Below are 20545 nucleotides of genomic sequence, written 5' to 3' on the forward strand. Positions count from 1 at the left end.
TGAGACATTTTCAGGAGTTGCGTCTCGCTAGAAGCTGTAACGAGAGAAAAAGATGCCTCGATTACAGGCGAAACACATATGAAAGTTATTTGGTGAAACTTAGCAATCAATACTTTATTACATGTTCGTTGGTAACATTTTAAATTTATTTATTTATTTTAAATTTATATAATCATATAAATCTTCCCAAACTTTAACAGTTTGTTGGCATAAAAAGCATTTATTTTCTCAAAATTGATTCCTTTAGAATTATTTTTGATGTCACTTTAAACACTACCACCGCTTCGGAAACAAATGGTGCTCTGAGAGAAAGCGTCGCAAGAAACTCTCCCAAGATTCTTTTTTGCGCTCTTTTTAATAAAACATGCAATATTTGACTGTCATTGTTTTAAGCAAGGGCATTGTTTGGCAAGTCGGCAATGAGATAAATGGATTCAATCCATATTAGAACGTGGTGTGTGGTTTTATTTGTTCATAGCTGGAGACATCAGTTTTTTTTTTAGAAACCTGCATAGGTTTGTTTCTTGGATGTTTGCGTCACTTATTGAAAATTAGAATTTAAAAAGTTAATATTATACAAATGAGTTAAGTTTTCTTTAGTGTTAATTCCGCCAACATTTTTTTTGAAAACAATTCGACACGTGTTTCACCTCTACACGAGGCATCCTCAGGACACAAATGTTGGCGGAATTAGCACTAAAGATAACTTAAATCATTTGTATAATTATGGATTTCCGCAAAGTAACGCCTAATTCAATCAATTTTCTTAAGTTAATATCAATAGTACCAATCAATATGACATGCTTTCAAGAAGCTTTCCTTGAAAGTGTTCCAAAGTGTACAAAAGTGTAATGGAATTTTATTTTTTAATTTTTGGTTATGGTCCACCTAATTGTACGAATTCACTCAAGTGATCCCTGTCTTCTGAATGTGTGTTTGAACTGATGAACTGACCGATGAATGAAGTGATTTGCAATATTTAGTTTTATGTGAATGTTAATTGAATATTCTGATTACAATATAAATTGATTCTGTGCCTGAAACTTGGGTATATAATAGTATGATAAAACTCAAACTTTTAAATCTAGTCATGAATTCTGAATTACAATTGACTTGAAACAAAAATAGTATAAGCTTTGAATACTCAAGATTATTATTATTACTTTTAACACCTAACACATTTTAACACTGAAACTTGATACATTAAAAATAAAACATGTTAATTTTACATAAATTTGTTACATTTCGGGTTCGACCCTCGGATGTAATGCATGAAACGCTGTTATTAAAATATTTATGTATGTATATATTTGTAATTTTTCATTAGCCCGCTGAATTGAAAATAGTCTGGGTCTTCTTTAGATTATTAACAGAATGCTACACTCCTCTATAAGATGCTCCACCAAAGAGTTAAAACATATTTAATACAAAAAATGCATTATAGTTTTAAACACATAATTTATATATAATAATGGTTTGAAATTACAACACTACATGCAAACTGTCATTATGTTGAAAAATACTATTTAATAGCATAATTTAAAATTACACTTAGCAAAGAGATAAATCATAGAATAACTTAAAGCTGTGATATTCACTGTGGCAATATTAACATGTTCAACAAATCTTTGCGCAAAACCAGTTCACTTGCAATTGGCCTACATACCTGCAGTCAACAATTAGTATGATCGGTGCTGCAAGGCTGCTCAACGGATGTCCATCGCTGGCTCCGATGTTGGATCGGTTACCGAATGTTTGTCCCGACCAAAGGTTACGTTACATAACACTGACACACTTACCTGCTTTCTAAATATGGCCGACAATACGTATCAGATACACCACAACCTATTATTAAATTTTTCTATAATTATAGGCGCCAAAATTGGCAAGAGCTCCTTTTTTTAACCGACTTCAAAAAAGGAGGAGTTTCTCAGTCGTATGTTTATTTATGTTTGTTACCTGAAAACTTTCGACTGGGTGAACCGATTTTGATAATTATTTATATATCTTTACGATTCCAAAAATAACAATAATCGTAACTAGAATTAGACTAATTAATTAGATTGTATAAAAATATGCAATTGTTTTTATACTTTTTCGTGCATATTATATCTATTGTTTTGGAAGTGTTTTTTGGTTAAATTTTTTGTACTTCTGTAAGCTATTTTCTTCCATTTAATAAATTTTATATTAAGAGGCTTGGCACTTATAAAAAATATGTATTTAAAAAATATTGTTATATATATTAACTAAGGTTACATATACTAGCGAATAAGTGTAATTAACCTTATCTGTAATAAAGAATATTTGAAACTAAACTACCCTGTTCATTCACTTGCAAAGGAAAAATATTAAAAATAGTTTTGGTCTCTAATGAAAACTTGTTAATCTACAATATATTCAATCTGCGTTCAAGAGTTGGACGTAAAATTATCAATCATAATTTTATTGAATCTTTTCTTTTCCTTAAAATTTTTAACTATCAACATTTGAGTTACAATAAGTTTTTACAGTTTTCTATTACTTCTTGTAGTTGAGTGTCTTAGAAATCGTATTGTTCTAAGTTTGCAAAATTTTATATTTTTCTTTTATGTACGTATAATACAGTATAAGTTAATATCATATTTTAAGTGGTAAATATGTTCGGCGTGACAGAAGCTCTTAATATTATAAGACTTATGACAGGAACAAGCTGTAAAGATGAAATTATTAAAATCATTGAAGACTTTCTAACGGAAGAGAGGAGATCATGACCAACATTCCTTACGCAAGCCTCAATGATCAGAATTACATAACGTGTTGCATAATTATCTGTGCTTGTATTGGCGCATTTAATTTTGAAATAACTTGCGATCATTTAGCAGAGCAGTCGGAAATGAGGGGTTAAGCTTACGTAGAACGAATAAAACTTACATCTGTTATATTTAGTGTGATATTTCCAATTTAAATATACATTGAGGCAATCAAAACGTATTGTAATATTGAAGTGGCAAAAGAGTGGCAATGTGTTTCTTGCTACTTCTTCTCATTAGCTCAACACTTTACGAAGTAGCGGTAGATTCAATAAGAAAAAATATTTTTTTTTGACATTCATAAGTGTCATTTCCGTGACCTACTTGAATAAACTGATTTTGAATTCGAATTTGAATTTATACTTCTTTAGGCGTGTTATGAAAAAATTATGAGAGTGAAATTTTAAGATACGCGCGCATCACTGTAAAAGTAACTGGGTGAAGTTGGTTCCTGAAATTTTCTGACGTTTGCGACGTGACGTTGTTTGGTTTCTTCGTTCATTAGTAGAACAGGCAAAGGATTCAAGCCCATACAGCCATATTCGTTATTTAATAATTAATTAATTTTTTTACAATATTGTTCTTTACAAACTTAGAATAGCAGGAGCAATAAATAATTTTAAGGATTTTTACTTTGTTAAGCCAAAGAAGTATAACTTCTTGCGTGCACACATAAGTACACACACTTTTATTATTTGCTTTTTTATGAAAGAGGAGACCAAATGAGTATAGATAAGAGTCACCTGATGGTATGTGATGACCGCGATCCGTACACTACAGGAATCACGAGAACGTTACCCATATTATAAAGTGTCGAATAAAACTATTCTATTCTATTCTTCCTACTGTGGCTTCTATGGTGTCACAAGTTAACCAATATTACGTTAAAGAAGACCACCAAGCTTAGAGTAATTGTTTTATAATTTTAATGATAGTGATCGGTGCTAAAGATTGAAATAAGTTTAATCTTCTTACTAACCGACTTCAAAAAACGAGGAGATTCTCAATTTGTCAGTATGTTTTTTTATGTTTGTTACCTCAGAACTTTCGACTGGGTGAACTGATATTGATAATTCTTCTTTATTTGAAAGGTGGTGCTTCCCGTGCGGTCCCATTACAATTTGGTCCACATCTGACAATGGTTTCCATGAGAAAACCATAAAAGTCTTAAATTTCCTAAAAGTATGTGCGCGACAAATTTAGATATGAACAAATATACATGCTGTTACATTATAAAGGACACACACAAATATAATTACTTAAATAATATAAATATAAGCACTTAGTGATATTTACTTCTTAATCTTATTATTTTTAATATATTTACACGAAATATTCACAAAAGGATTGAAAACTAGGGAGAGGAGACATTGAAAGCAAAAGAATTCTAAAATTGAAATGTCATTGATACGTCACGGTTGAGGTGGGGTTGAACACGGCACCTGGTGATAGTCAATTGATCTAAAAATTGCGTCACCGACGCTCTGCTCTAAAGAATGCAAATATGAACGGAATTGTTGATGAAGATTGACCTTTGGGCCAGTCTCTCAAAAATCACCAGCAGAGTCACTATTATACTGATGGAAGGATTTTTTGATTTTTATTGGATTGTATTTAAAAAAATGTAAAATTATGAAGCTTGATATGAATGGTTTGATGAGTTTCTTTTCACTTCTTCTCATTAAAGCTCAAGGTGGTGGTAAATGTTAAAATATGTTTTTATTTCGACAGTCTTAAGTGTAAGTTTTGGACATTAATAGTACATTTTTAACAAGCGTTCAAATTTAGGCACCATGCGAAGTCGAGGGCTTCAATTAACCCGTACCCGTAAAATAAATTAATGCTGACACATTGATTGTGGCACACGATGTATTACGCTAAATGACTAGTTTGATTAGTTAATACTTATTATTACGATCCGCAATATTACTTTTTCCGCACGTTTACTTTCAGACTAACATTTTCCAATGCGTATCTTCTTACCATAGAATCCTGCTTTCTACTATTGAAATATCCAAAGGAAGGCTAATTTTTCAAATGGTTCTGATATTCGCATAATTTTTGAAATCTGAGCACCTTTACCGTACCGTTCGGGTAGAGATGACGAGTCGACTGAGGAAACGCGTATCAAATAGAGCAAAATTTTGCAGAGTCATTTACACATATTTATATACAAAATAATTACATCGTGTGGTTTAAGTACACACACCCTTTTTTATTTATTTGAATAGCTTCGGTCAGTTTAGAGTACAATAATTGCAGCATGTTTCAAACTAGCAACTATCGTATATACGTTACATATATAATCCCTTTATTGACTTCCGCACATGCATATAAATAAAGTTTCATACATCTGTTTCTGTGTATTATGTAGAGTCCAATGTCCAATAACTCCATGATTGAGATGAATGCAGAATCATATAAACAGGAAATAATATAAAGTATTAGCCATATAATTATTTATCAGAAACCGCAGACTCGGCTCAACAGTGAGGTCTTTGACATTCATAGAATTCATTGTGTGTATAAAGTCTGACTCAACAGAAATATCTTGAGCTATTCTATCACTCGTTATTGCATTTATTGTTCCTTCGTGAATAATAAAACTATTATAATAAATCTTACCATTTCTAATACTTATATTCAATTGTTTTGTATGGTAATTTCATGCTGGAACCTGTCCGTCAGTAATGTTTATACATTACTGCTTCACGGCAGAAAGAGGCGCCGCGATTTCAGCAAACTATGACATAAAATATTTTTAAAGGATAAAAACGCGTGTAACTAACTAAGTATTTTATTCTTAAGGCGCGGTCATACCTCAATATCCACAAAATTTGGTTTCTTAGAGAGTCGATTACAACATAACGCAATGAAAATTTTCCGACGCAAAAAATAGATTACAAAAAGAAGGACTTAAAGAAAAATTTGAACCGAACAGAATATTTATATATAATTTGAAATATCCAAATAAAAAGATTTGGAAGTTGCTTCCTAAAAGTAAACTTTGGAGCTATAAATCTCTTAATTTTCAGCGATAGCAACATTCTTATTTTAAACAATTTAATAGAACTAGTATTTTTCTAAAACTAAAACCGAACAAATATTCAATTTAATATGTATATTTTTAATAATCTATACTATAATAATATATATTTATATATAATATAATATTATAAAGCTGCAGTGTTTGTTTGTTTGTTTGAACGCGCTAATCTCTGGTACTACTGATCCGATTTGAATGATTCTTTCAGTGTTGGGTAGTCCATTTATCGAGGAAGGTTATAGGCTATGTTTTTTTTGTCAAAATTAGGGATCCGTAATAAAATTGCTATTTTGTAAAATCGAAAACCTATTTTTGCGTGCGCTGCAAAAACTATTGACAATAGAACAAAATGATGTACAGGCATAATATAGGCAATATTTTATTACTTATAAAACTATCGCGTGAATTATACTTTATATGGCAAAACAACGTTTGCCGGGTCAGCTAGTTAGAAGATAAAGTAAATGCCCAGTAAAATAAATGCCCATTTGCAGCTTAGCCTCACGATCAACACAAATATTGTACAATTGGTTGTAGGGTTTACAATCCTAGTCAGTCCGCGCCTTAAGGTATTTTCCCGAAAACGTTCGCCTTCATTAAAAAAAATTACGCGTTTTAATTCCTCAAAAAGTATTTTATTTAACGATGGCTGTTTATGAGGTCCTTTTATATTGACCACAATGATGAAACTCGATTAGTCACAAGATTACTAATAAAAGAGGGGTAAATCCTAACGGTCGCGGCGATTAGACAGAACCTTGCCATGCTATAAAATATTATGTAAATTAATTGATTTATACCGAGACCTTCCGCCATACCGAAGGTAGTGTAAAGATCTTACGCTAAGGTCGCCCGCCGTTTACGTAACAAAGTAACTACCTATATATGTTTTTAATATTTTATATTTATTAAACACTTGTAAGCAAAACTTAGCATGCGTTCTTGAAGAATATTTACTCTGCGTGATTGAATACGTGTAGAGAGCCAAAGCAAGTAATCTTTGTTCACATTATGTTTTTAAAAACATTTTTTAACATTACCATAGATTTAGAAGGACTTAAACAATAACGGTGTTATTACAAAAAAAAAATTTAACATGGCTTTGACATGTGTTTTGTTACACAATGATTACTATAACAACGTCAGTGACCTAACAATAATGACGTCTAAAATGGAGTTTATCTTTTTCTATTACAAAACAGTGTTTAGCTTAGGTTTAACTAAAACATCGTTAAGCACAACATAAACTGAAGTGTACAGGAACAATTAAAGGAACGCAATTTTTGTCAGCTGTCATCTATCTGTCATCATATAATCTATATCTTCTCTAAGAATATGATCAATCCGTTAGATAAGCTTCGACTCGTGTTTAAAAATAAGCAATGTCTAAAGACTGTTGAACGCTCAACACAGAGAGACACTGATGATAATAGAACTTTTTTAAAACAATTATTCAACTCACGTTTAACTTTTTTGTAATAACACAGTAACCGTCTTATTAATAAACGGGAAGTAAAGTTATTCCCAGTTTAAAACTTTTTACTTTATCTAACGTAACGTACGTTTGCCATTACAGAATAACAGGACAGAGAGAAGTAATTTTAAACTTGGAGTTAAAGACACTGACACTATAATAGAAATGTATAATTTTTGATGAATTTAAGAACATTACATAATAATATAAGACGCTATATTTATAGGATTCAATACTTAAAGGGTAACTAACCTACAGGAGCCCCTATTACAAAAACCCCGCTGTCGATCCGAGTGTCTGTAAGCAGTTAGTATCTCATAAAGTGCAATAGTAAAGCTAGTTTTAACTGAGTGTATGACGAGTGCCGCAAAAACAACAAGTAATAAAAAATCAAGACGGCTGGTTTCAAAATGGCCGCCGTGAATCTTAAGAAAAATGTTTCTTTTACAGATGTATTTAAAAACAATCGTGTTGTATTTTAGATGTGAGTATATATGTTAACTCTGTGGTTATAAGTTATATAATGTAACGGAATTGCTTTTTTGGTTTAACGATCGTCATCGTTAGCAGAAACATTTCTGTATTCGTTAGCAGGAAATTATTAGTTGTTTCTCTTTATACCTGAATAAAGTTGGGTTGAATAAAGAGGGATAATTTAAAAATAAACAATTATTGAAGTTTCTATTGCTAATAATAATGCTGAGACAAAAACACCTTCCCGTTTCCCTCATCTCATAATGTTTGCGTAACAACATATCTTCTGAGTTGTTCGTCATTTATGTAACGATTGCGCGTGGCTACTGCAGCTTACTTGCGGACAAACGATCACTAAATTTGAACAATAAGTAGTTGAAATGGATTTGGAATGGAATTACTTATGAATCAAATCTTATATATCAAATTCTCGTGTCACAATGTTAGTTACCTTACTCCTCTACCAAATTTTATATGCATATTCAGTAGGTCTGAGAGTTGACTACTATCTATTTTTTATCCCCCTAAATGTTAAGGGTAGTCCCCAAAAAATTTTTTTTTTGTTTTTTTAGACGTAATTTTTTGTTTTTCTTTTTTTATGATTCATTAAAAAATACATACAATCCTCTATGATCAACCCCTATTTTTGTATCGCGATTTATATATTATTCTGTTCCATCCACAAATCCGCTATAGGGTTGCAAGATGGCAATGGATCAATACTGACAATAATTGTAGTATGATAAATGTAGATCTGAGATTCGGTTGCATCTGCTTTTTACACCCCAATTTTTTTTTATTACTTTATATGGCAATACAACGTTTGCTGGGTCAGCTAGTAAATTTATAAAATAACTCTGAAATGACTCAAGTTTAATTTTCAAACATTTTGTGTAGCTTAACATACTTTTTCTATTAAATTTAAAATAATGTTCCAGATATATCGACGCATCTATCTCCAGATACATCTGGTTGTAATTAAGATTCCCGCTTGCAATCTCATTAGCAATAGGAATGTAGAAATCAGACTTGTTTTGTAAGATGTTTTGGCTTCAGTGTATAAATCTTATTTAAAAAAAACAGCAACACAAATATTAATTGCAATAAATGCAGTCAACTTAATTCTTAGTTCAAAATTAATCACTATTATGTTATCTCAATTACGTGACTTACTGCAGATTGATCTATCTTAAAGTTGCAATCTAGATTAAGATATTTATCAAATCAGGTATAAATAAATCTGCAGCACTGCCACAGAATGAACTAATAAAGAAATATCAATTGGTAGTATGAAAGAGTGTCGGGCCTGGCAGATACATGATTTGAATACAGACTCTTTTAAATCATTATGTTACGATTTTGTTGATGTAAGCCATAGAGTACATACTCTTAGCTCACCAAAGGAAGTTACTTAGAATGTTAGCTATTCCTTAGAGAGTGTAGTGTAGGCACTAGGTGACGCTGAGTGCCTCATTTTTTTTAATTTTTATTTGTTTCAAAGAAACCTCCTTACATGTTAGTAAAAGTATCAGTAACAGTGTTGCTTATGAACTATGTTAGTGATCAAATCAAAATAATCTTATATATAAAATTCTCGTGTCACAATGTTCGTTCCCCTTCTCCTCCGAAACGGCTTCACCGATTCTCATGAAATTTTTTAGTGCATATTGGGTAGGTCTGAGAATTGGCCAACATTTATTTTTCATTCCCCTAAATGTTAAGGGTGGTCCACACGATTTTTTTAATATTTTTTTTTGATTTTTTTTTTAAATTTGTTTGATTATGAGTCAGCATTAAAAAATACATACAACTTCAAATTTTCACCCATCTACGATCAACAGTTACTTTTGTATCGCGATTTTAATATCGGCAATACAACGTTTGCTGGGTCAGCTAGTAGTATTTATAAAATTATAGCACTCGAGTAAGAGAATCGCATTTTCTCCGAGTTATATGTCTACTAAAATTGTTATATATTACAATACAAGGAAAAAATGTTACAGAATCAATTTAAGATTGATACAAAGAGCTATTTGAGGTTTTTAAAGGGCTTTCTGAAAATATATTAGAGATTCATTTTTATTATATTATTCCACCCGCTTGCACGTAATAAATAACACACTTTCGGCCCAGTTGTAACTTCAATGCAAAGGCACTTCCCGAGAAGTGTTGCCTTGCAGCGCCATCTTGTGGCAAGTTATAATAAAATGCATACTTGGAAAAGTATGTCCGTGTTAATATGTAAGGGGTTGAATCTAATATATAAAATTCTCATGTCGCGGTGTTTGTAGTTAAACTCCTTCGAAACGGCTTGACCGATTTTTATGAAATTTTGAGTGCATATTGGGTAGGTCTGAGAATCGGACAACATCTATTTTTAATCCCCCTAATTGTTAAGGGTGGTCCACGCCAATTTTTTTTTTAATTTTTTTGACTTTTTTTTAAATTTGTTTGATTATGAGTCAGCATCAAAAATACATACAATTTCAAATTTTCACCCATCTATGATCAACAGTTACTTTGGTATCGCGATTTTAATATCGGCAATACAACGTTTGCTGGGTCAGCTAGTTATAATAATAATATTAACATGTTGATAGTTGGGCTATTATGAGTTATATTATAGTTATTTAATCAAAAGTTATATGTGTTGTAATGCAATCTTATATCGAGTTATACGAAATGAAATGCATCCAATCATTTCTTAGGTAATTCATTCTGATATGAATATTCTAATATCTATAATATTATTATAAGATCGTATCTATACATTAAAGTAATAAAAAAAGTAAATGTATATATTTCCGTTTGAGAACTTGTATATTATCAATAGTTCTCAGTGAATAGCACACATTTATTAGTTCTATTTTTAACATGGAACTTATAATCGCAGTTGATTTTTAACCATTAAATAAAACATTAAAGTAATGAGAATTTATAGGGAAATTACTTAGAATTTTTGGACTTGAGTCTTGCCTCTACTACAAAAAGGTTCACGAAAAAAATAATTTAATTGAAATAATAAGCTGAAAATTACGCGAGAAATATCGCGGGAGTAGGCTTGTTTCCTACTTGCAAAAAATTTATTCATATTTTTCGAATAGTCCATCTATGTGACAGCTTAGAATTTTTGTCGATAATCACTAATGCACGTAAGCAACTCTACAATATAGCCTTCGTGTAAGGCCTTCATAGAAGGGGTTATAAGTCAATGTCACTCAACTATTGTTTCATTACAAGCCTGAGATTTTCCACTCGGTTTTTGCAATGTTTTAATAATAATTTTGTCCATAAACATTTACATTACCGCATTTTCACACAAGCCTCTTATTGTGTGAGTTCAGATCCTCAACTTAATTACTTTATAGCTAAACTACCACATAAGTTATTAACTTTATTATTTTTGAATATATTAAAAAAAAAATATAATACTTATCAATTTTTTAAATGAAACACTATAAACATTTTAAATAATATTCTGCCACATTTTCGGAAATTTGTTTTTTTTTACCATGCCAGGAAAGTGTTATTTTTCGCCCCTATGTCTTTTTAGGCAACAAATTCAGAGACAACAGAGTAAAACTAAGAATTTTCTGTAACATGTGTTCCAAACTAACATGACTCAAATACGTCCCTTCACTATTGAGTAATATTCTTTTGTAAAATAAGATTCCTTTACGTTTACAAGGCAATTTTGGAGTTTTTCATTTTTATAAACTTTAATCCTTATAATAATTTATCGGCAACTCTATACAATGGTTTTAACTTTAACTGTTTATGAGATACTTCCCGCTAACAGACGGACCGACAGTGGACTTTTAACATGAGAATAATTATTATAAGCAATAGTAGTTATAAATTTTTAGTTGGAGAAAATCACGAAATTACATTTTTAAATTTTATGTAGCTCGTGTGCAAATGACGAGTCGCGAGTCAGTTGTTTTCGGGCCCCTTTGCGCATTACACGAGTGTTTATTAATAAATAATGGACGTGTAATTACTACTAGTTTGATTTAATCATGGCCCATGAGGAGATAACTCAATAATACCATCATGCCTAATATGAACCTCAAAGATTAAAGTATATCATATACATATTTTATATATATATATAGACATTATCACTATGGTGATAGGTCAAACGAATTATGTTATTACACTAATTAACTGTTAGGATTTTTCCTCATTTATTTTTTCCGGGTTTTATTCTGCTTCGCATGTTATTTATTATTTTCCAGCAGAGGATCGCTGTGTGACGTGAGGGCAATGTATGGCAAGAAAATACGTTATTTAAATATCGGCCTTACAGATATTTGTTCATTTAATTACCGTAAAACAGAATCTGACACGTGCTTACGATAGATAGACACTCCTTCTGTCACCACACGTTTATATATGGTCATATATCTGTTGCCATTCTTATAGTCGTTATCTTTGATCTATAAGACATTTGAGCGAAGATAAATTCCGAGTTTATAGTCAGATTGTCACGTACCGTGGACGACATGCTAAATAAATCTTTGTATTTATAAAATACAACGGCAGATTACATAGTAGGTCACTAAATGGTTATTTTGAAGTTATAACTTCCGATAAATTACCACTTTTAATACTAGAATAATCACAACAGTTGATCTATAAGGTATACTGTTTCTATTATGCTGTGTATGTGACTTTCGTCCATATCTTTGTATGTATATTTACATCAATCATCATAGTTACGTAATTTATACAGTATCTTGCTGCTAGAAAACCAATAAAAACAGGCCAGGAATATTAGTTTAATGTGCGTGACAAGCTACGTCTTACACTCGCGATTTGCATGACACTTTGTGTTAGTGTGCGTGCATTGCTCCAAATAGAGGTAAATTCTAAACTCAATACTTTTCGACGTTTTCACAGCTGTCATAGTGTATCTAAACGTATAAATGATCTAAGTGAAAAATGTGATCTATACGCAAAAGCATAATTAAAAAATATAGTTTAAATTAAGGGTGTTTTAGTCCTTCAAACAGTATTTTATTATCTTCACTCACTTCAATGTATCCAATTTACTTGAAGTTATTTAAGTATCGTAGTATAAATCACCTGGATAGTTTCAAAAGTATCGATATACAAGTGATATAAGAGAAAACAGGCCAAGTGCGAGTTCGATCTATAAAAACTAAATATGGAATTATAAAAACATCATCTATAAAAATCACGTTTGTTGTATGGGAGCCCCTTAAATATTTATTTTATTTTATTTTTGAGTTTTTGTTGTTATAGCGGCAATATAAATACATCATCTGTAATCATTTCAACTGTTTAACTATTACGGTTCATGACACACAGCTTGGTGACAGACGGACAGACAGATAGACGCACTGCGGTAATAGTACTAGGGTTCCATTTTTACCCTTTGGGATTGGCAGCCTAAAAGAGCTGCCGATGCCCTTTAATTATAAGTACATAATATATTTAATGCTGTTTTCAATACTAAAAAATAAATAAAAATTCTTTACATATCGACATAAAGTACAATAATATATGTTTTATTTTAATATGCTAATAATATATTAAAGAAATATTTTCTTCTTAAAGTGTGTTTGTAAACTAAAATAATTTGATGCTGAATTATATTAAATATTGCAGCATTTTAAAGTCAAATCTGATATTTTTATTGTAGAAGTTGAATGCAACATGAATCATATTAAGTTTAATTCGTAATATTTTTTACTAAGTCCAATATTTCTTCAATAAGGATTTTTAAATTTAAATTAAGAATTATTTTATTTATTTGTCCATGTTTCGTAACGTTCGTAACGTTCACGTTATTAAAAATAACCTTATTAAGTCGTAAAAGCACATGAATAGTTTATTTTTCAGACCTTGTATGGCACACATTGGACGTTTGAGCATTAAGTTTAAGAGGAACTTAGAAGTGGTTAATTGCGCCTATTTCTGCCGTAAAGCAGTAATATGTAAACATTACTGTGTTTCAGTCTGAAGGGCGCCGTAGCTAGTGAAATTACTGGGCAAATGAGACTTAACATCTTATGTCTCAAGGTGACGAGCGCAATTATTGTAGTGCCGGTCAGAATTTTTGGGTTTTTCAAGAATCCTGAGCGGCACTGCATTGTAATGGGCAAAACGTATCAATCACCATCAGCTGAACATTTAGTCCCCTATATTTATATTATACCTTATAGTTTTATCTTAATGAGTCCGTAGGTAACGAAATTTTATAAAAAAAATTAAGTTTTTGGCGTCCATTCTTCTTACGTGTAAGTATCTTAAAGTTTCGAATGGGTGGCAGTTTTTGACGTGATTTAAAATTCTGTTTAGAATAAAAATATTTGAGTTTTATATATGGAACGTCCTTGACCTCTTTTTTCAATATGTATGGGACGACTATTTTTTTTTTTTGGTTTTATACCATTTCGATTTGGATACTAAGAGTAAAATATTTAAATGCAGATTCTGAATCAGCTATCGGGTGAAGTACAATCCAGATTCTAAATAATCGTATAATATAGATCGAATGCTGTTGTTAATATTATCAGTTTGACTAAAATTTCCCCGTTTTTTATATCCATTGGTACACGGAAATATTCAAATTGTCGTCATGCCACTTACGTACAAAAAAGACAGCCAGTATAACAAGTTAATAATTGAAAATTGTTTTCGTGCCTGAAAGGAGGTTTCAATATTGTTAATTGATCGGCCATAATATATCAGAATATCAAATTGAGCTGGGTATTTTTTATTTTATGGTTATTTTTTTAAACGTTTGTTAATAATTCTTTTGAATTTTACAACACTTACAAAGTACATTGTAGTACATCTGAGATCCAGATCTAAAAGCCGTTGTTCGCCAAACACAAGACTTGTTAATTAGACTTAGTTGAGTAATATACAAATAAAATATAAATCTAAATATAGAAATATGTTTAAAAAATGTTCCTGTGATTCCTCTGGCGTTGCAAGAGAATGTGGGCGGCGGTGATCACTTAACAACAGGTGACCCGTACACTCGTTTGTCCTCCTTTTCCATAAAAATAAAACTATTTTTGGTGTTAACATCATCATTATCAGATATCTAATTAAAATATAAATGATATAATGACGAATTGTGACAATTAGGCCGCACCCTAAATTCTACGGCGTAGAAACTTAAAAATTATTTTGTTTATTAACCTCTGTAGTACTCTGTCGTGTTCACAGTTGTTAAGTATTAACACTGATACTTGTTATATTAATAAACATTAGAGGGAGTCGGTAGATATTTTTAACTGTGCGTGGGCTTCGTAAAATAATTCCCTGTAATCATTTATTCCCAAACGCGCCTCAACAGTTGATACTTTTAAGAATCTTTTATCTGTAACAAACTATATTTGTACAACAAATCTTCAACAATACTTAATGGAGGTCGGTTATAATTCTGATATTTAGATGTTCCCATCAATTATAAACACTTGTACAGTTATAATACTTCCTTCGGTCACTGACCGGTTAACATGCTAACGGGTGAACAGTTTTTGTGGATCCTCCGACACGCGGGGACAGAGCCTGCGATAGAAGCCTGCCTCCTTTGATGTCGAGGAATTTAAATTTAAATCGTATCGCTGTAAGATTCATATTCTACAAACTAATTCTATTTATTAGTCCAGTAAAGTATTATGACTGAGAAGTTCTATGCAATTGTAAGATAGAACTTTTTTACGCGCGATGGTCATTTTAGAGATCGGATAAAACCATTGAACTCGCGACACGGGGTCGTTATAGTTACCAAAAATATAAATTACCATAATATACAAACATTATAATTCTCAGGTCTGAGGCAGTCTTTTTTGAATGGGTGGTAGTTTTTGACGTTCAATAAGTGATTTTGAATCCTATTTTGAATAAAAATATTTGTATTTGAATAACCAGGAAAAACACATTAATATTCATCATACAATCGTTTTCAAGAAGTTCGAACTCAGGACCTCTGGTTTAGTAGTCTGTGTTACTAATCACTGGGCTGTATGAGTTGTCAATATTCAACTATTAAATTTCGACCGGGTTATGAGATATCTTAGATTGATAGATGATTAGCGTAGAGTTATTTCAATAAAATAACACTCTTAATTGTGTAACGATTTGTGAGTTATTACGTATCTAAGTCGGTACTTCCTGAAAGATGCGAAGTTTCCAAATAAAATATGATTGCTACGTTGCAAACAATGTAAAACTAGTTGAACAAAGAAATACTAATTGTATTTACAATTAATCATGGTTTAAATACGTTATTTTTAATATGTTATATGCTTGTACCTTCTTGTATTGCAAAAAAATGTGTTGAATATTAGCTAAAAAGTATCGAAGCCTTGGCTTTTTGTCATGAGATCTTGATTTCATAAAACTGAGATGGAGTTTGTAATATTTTGTTTGTAATGGTAACCTTGGTTAAGTAAAAATGCCCTATCTGTTCGAGGTAACAGACCTTTGCTCCTAGTCGACCGTGGATTTCTAAGGCCTCTTTATAAAACCGTGCTATTTTAACTGTGAGTTATTTATTATTATTGTCTCTGATGGGAACTCAATCTCAGATGTTGATTATGTGAAAAGTTTTTTTTAATGAAAAGTGACGTGACGAGCAGGACGTTCAGCTGATGGTATTGATACGTCTTGCCCAATACAATGCAGTGCTGCTCAGGATTCTTGAAAAACCCAAAAATTCTGAGCGGCACCAAAATTGCGCTCGTCACCTTGAGATATAAGATGTTAAGTCTCAGGCAGGCATACTGTGCAAAGGAGCCGGTAAAGATACCAAGATACATTTAATTAAAATGAAAAAGTGAAAGTGAATTGGTCACAAGAATTTCAATTACTTAATGTATTGTCTTGTTTGAGAATTGTGTTGTGTTTTCTTGAAACATTTATTTATGAAAATACTTTGCATTTCAGTTTTGTGATATTACAAGAATAGTTTTGAATGATTCTTAATCAAAATATTCCCACCGTGGCCTGTTATATACACGGATAGAAGTAATAATATAACATAGATACTTGGATACTAAATAGCGAGAAAATAGAGAGGGGCTCCTTACCATCTACAGACTCGTATACAAATTAATTTTTTTATCAAAACAGTTATTAAAATCACCTATTAGACGACAAAAACTATCTGCCGCCCATTCGAAAAAGTATGCTTCAGACTGTCTAGAAAACTAGAAACACAACGGGCTTCTTTATCTAAAAAGTATAGAACATTAATGATCGTTAAATCCAGTTTTGTATTAAATTGAATTTCAGTACTCTATGTTTGTTCAGAAAAAAATTTACGAATTTAGTAAATATGAAACCTACTTACAAATAATGATATCACATCTAAATTAAAACTGTACCGAAGCAAAAACTACTAGAATAATATTTTCAAATAGAAGTTTGGCATTTTTTATAATGCTAAAAATACCACAAATGAATACTATAATCATCATTTTAAATAGTAACATTTTATTATAATTACTTTGTTTAATTTCCACGTCGCGATTAAATGACAAACATGTACGTTTGTGTTAATATTAATGTTACACCTACTTAACATGTTCATGCAAATAGTTTGAATTTGACAAAAATGGTTTTTATAAACTGTCAAGGAGTTGTACCTGGTCAGTATCTCGTATTGCCTTGCCATCTATTTCATACAATTCCACGTGCCCCACGTGGTAGCACTGGTAACGCGCACGAATTTAGGTATTGATACCACAGATTGGGAATGGAGCGACCGCTCTCAGGCTATTAAACGTCAGACATTGTAACCATATTTTTTATGAAAAAAAAAGAAGCCCACTGAGTCTCTTGCGCCGGTCTTCTCAGGTCTGAGGCATACTTTACGATAGGCCGATAGTTTTTGACGTTTAATAAATGATATATGATATCATATGCAATTTTGGATAAAAATATTTGAATTTGAATATTCTAAATTAAATATTCTGAATTAAAAATAAATATTCTTTAAATATTCTAAATTAAAATAAATATTCTTCTGCATATTTGCGATACCATACACACTTCGTTCTGTTTAATTTAAAATCTGATGACCGTTCGTGAAGTATTTACAAAGTCAATAATTATCAAGTTATTCGTTTGTTATTATCATTATATAAAAGTAATATATTATTATTTGTCTACAGAGAAACCTCGCCTCCGCCGCTGGGCGATGAAAAGGATCCCAAAATGAGTCAGCTCCACTTCTCACCGGCATTAGACAAGAATAATACGGTAAATATACTTGTCCATCTATTTATACCTACTAGTTATATTATATAACAGTGACGTCACTGAAAATGTCAATTTCTTTTTTTTTTATGGAAAAGAGGACAAACGAGCGTACGGGTGATCATGTTAAGTGATCACCGCCGCCCACATTCTCTTGTAACACCAGAGGAATCACAGGAGCGTTGCCGGCCCATTAAGAAATTTAATGCGTTTTTTAAGGTACCCGTATGTCGTATATTCTGGAAATATCGCACAAAGAAGCTCATTCCACAGTTTGGTCGTATGTGCAAGAAAGTTTCTTGATAACTGCACTGTGGAGGAATGCCACACATCCAGGTGGTGGGGATGATATTCAAAATGATACCGAAACACATAAATAGTCCTTCAGGAACAGCAATTGTTTTATTCAAATATGATTATTGATTTGTAAACCTTAACTGGACCATTCTTTCACAATATCCATCCACCTGGATTTATTTTTAAAAATTATCCGAATATATTGCGTTATCTTTTATAAATTTAATCAATATACCAAATATTTAATCTAAAGTTCACTTACTAATTTATCTGAATATGTGTAGACCTTCCAAACGGCTGCTCATATGAGACAGCGCTGTTTAAATGAAACAAACGAAATCGGGCAGAAACTCCTACCTCAACAGAGGATATCTACCTCGAAGAATAATCAAAAGAGACTTGCGAAGAGAAGAAATTCTCGTTTATTACTTGAATATGAGAACAACTTATAGTTGATGCAATTTTGTACTTAATTTCTTGTATACATTTCCAGTATAGTATAAAAATTATTATAATTTGTGATCTTCGCACAATAGTAGATATAAACCAAGATGACAGCAGAGTAATGCAGAATCACTTCAACTAACAGAACCCTAAATCCCGGACGTGCTAATTGCCTATTGTCCAATCCATCATTCAGTTTAATGTTATCATTGTCTCTAACAATACTGGTATGTAATAAAATTATTTTATTTGTAATGATTGACTCACAGTCGTTATTGTATATATTTGATGACCATAAATCTATGAATACTGTTCCATCGAATATATATTTTTATTGTATTTCACGGAATCTGACCTGTTTGACTTTTTTAATTGGGTAATGAAGATATCCGTGGGCGGTAGTTTTACCTTCTATCTTACTTAATAGAAATCGTCAATTATGAAAATTAAATCTATATATTTTATATGCTCGCTCATAGGGTAGTGGAGAGGGCTACGCTCGGAGTTTCCCTGCGAGATCGAATCAGAAATGAGGAGATCCGTAGGAGAACCACTTTCACCGACACAGCCCAAATGATTATGAAACTGAAGTGACAGTGGGCAGGGCACATAGTTCGACGGACAGATAGCTGTTGGGACAGTAAAGTCCTTGAATAGTGACCACGTACCGGAAGACGTAGTGATGGAAGGCCCCCTACAAGATGGAGCGACTATCTGGTCAAGATCACCGGACTAAGTTGGAGGAGGGTAGCGCACGACCGATCGTCGTGGAAATCTTCGGGGGAGGCCTTTGTCCAGCAGTCGATGTCTTTCGGCTGATGATGATAATGATTTTATATTGACTCATATGCTGAAATAAACTATACTTAGCTTTTTTTAGGTTAGTTTTGTACTAATCCATTAAAACAATAATGGAATCAGATTTATGTATATGCTTGTTAGGATTTATGCCCTGTGAAGTTTTGTTTCCATAAATTACTTCGAAATTAATGCCAGTGACTATTCCCGGTGGTATCGTGGTACAGATATGATTATGAATTTAAAGACCCCGCTGTTGGTTTGATGATGACGCGGAAGCCTTAAGGAAACATTGGAATCTAGTTTTTGGGATTTAGAAAGTTAATATATTCTGCTTCAGTCAATTAAACACCAGCGATGTACTATGTTCTGTTCGGCAAAGTCGTACACATTCACCCAAGAATGTCCGTGAAAAAGAGAGATGGTACGATTATGGAGGTACAGAGATGCCTTAACGGCCCTTGAGATGGAAGTATGCTGTAGGCTTGGAGATTACTAAGAGGACGAAATTGTAAGGAGCACACAAATACGTCTTTTTTTCCCTCTCTCTTTGTGTTTTGCTATGCTCAATATATAAACTAACGAGAGAAAAAAATAAAGAAGAATAATTGTAATAAATTACATTTACACCATAAACTAAACGTCATACACGTGAAAGAGTCACGGTGCTTGTTGCTAGGCGCGGGGTTATAATAATTGTAATTATTAATAATTGTATTTGTTTCAGATATTGGAGAAGCGTCAGGAGGCTGCAGTGTGCGTTCGGCACGCGTTCAAGCATTACGGGTCCAACAAACGGCCGAACCATGTACTTAGCAACCTTGATATGACTGTGAAAAAGGGAACTATGTGAGTTCAACTATTGTTAAAAGTACAGTTCACATACGAAGGAAACATTAAGAGGCTGACACACCTTTTTAAGCCGAAAAATATATATTTAGTTGGTCTGTCTTGTTTGATTTGTCGTATTGGTAT

At 32.0% G+C, this 20545-nt stretch overlaps 1 protein-coding gene across 2 annotated transcripts in view; it reads left to right on the plus strand.

Annotated features, from left to right (window-relative positions):
* LOC126972287 (ABC transporter G family member 23) overlaps nt 1-20545 on the plus strand; it is a 119060-nt gene that overhangs the window by 62518 nt on the left and 35997 nt on the right. For both annotated transcript variants that reach the window (XM_050818934.1, XM_050818935.1), the window contains 2 exons: nt 17947-18034; nt 20298-20419. In XM_050818934.1, coding sequence (XP_050674891.1) covers nt 17947-18034; nt 20298-20419 — 210 coding nt within the window. The remainder of the gene's footprint in view (nt 1-17946; nt 18035-20297; nt 20420-20545) is intronic.

This window comes from Leptidea sinapis, chromosome 26 (assembly GCF_905404315.1).
Source record: "Leptidea sinapis chromosome 26, ilLepSina1.1, whole genome shotgun sequence".
Taxonomy (NCBI): Eukaryota; Metazoa; Arthropoda; class Insecta; order Lepidoptera; family Pieridae; genus Leptidea; species Leptidea sinapis.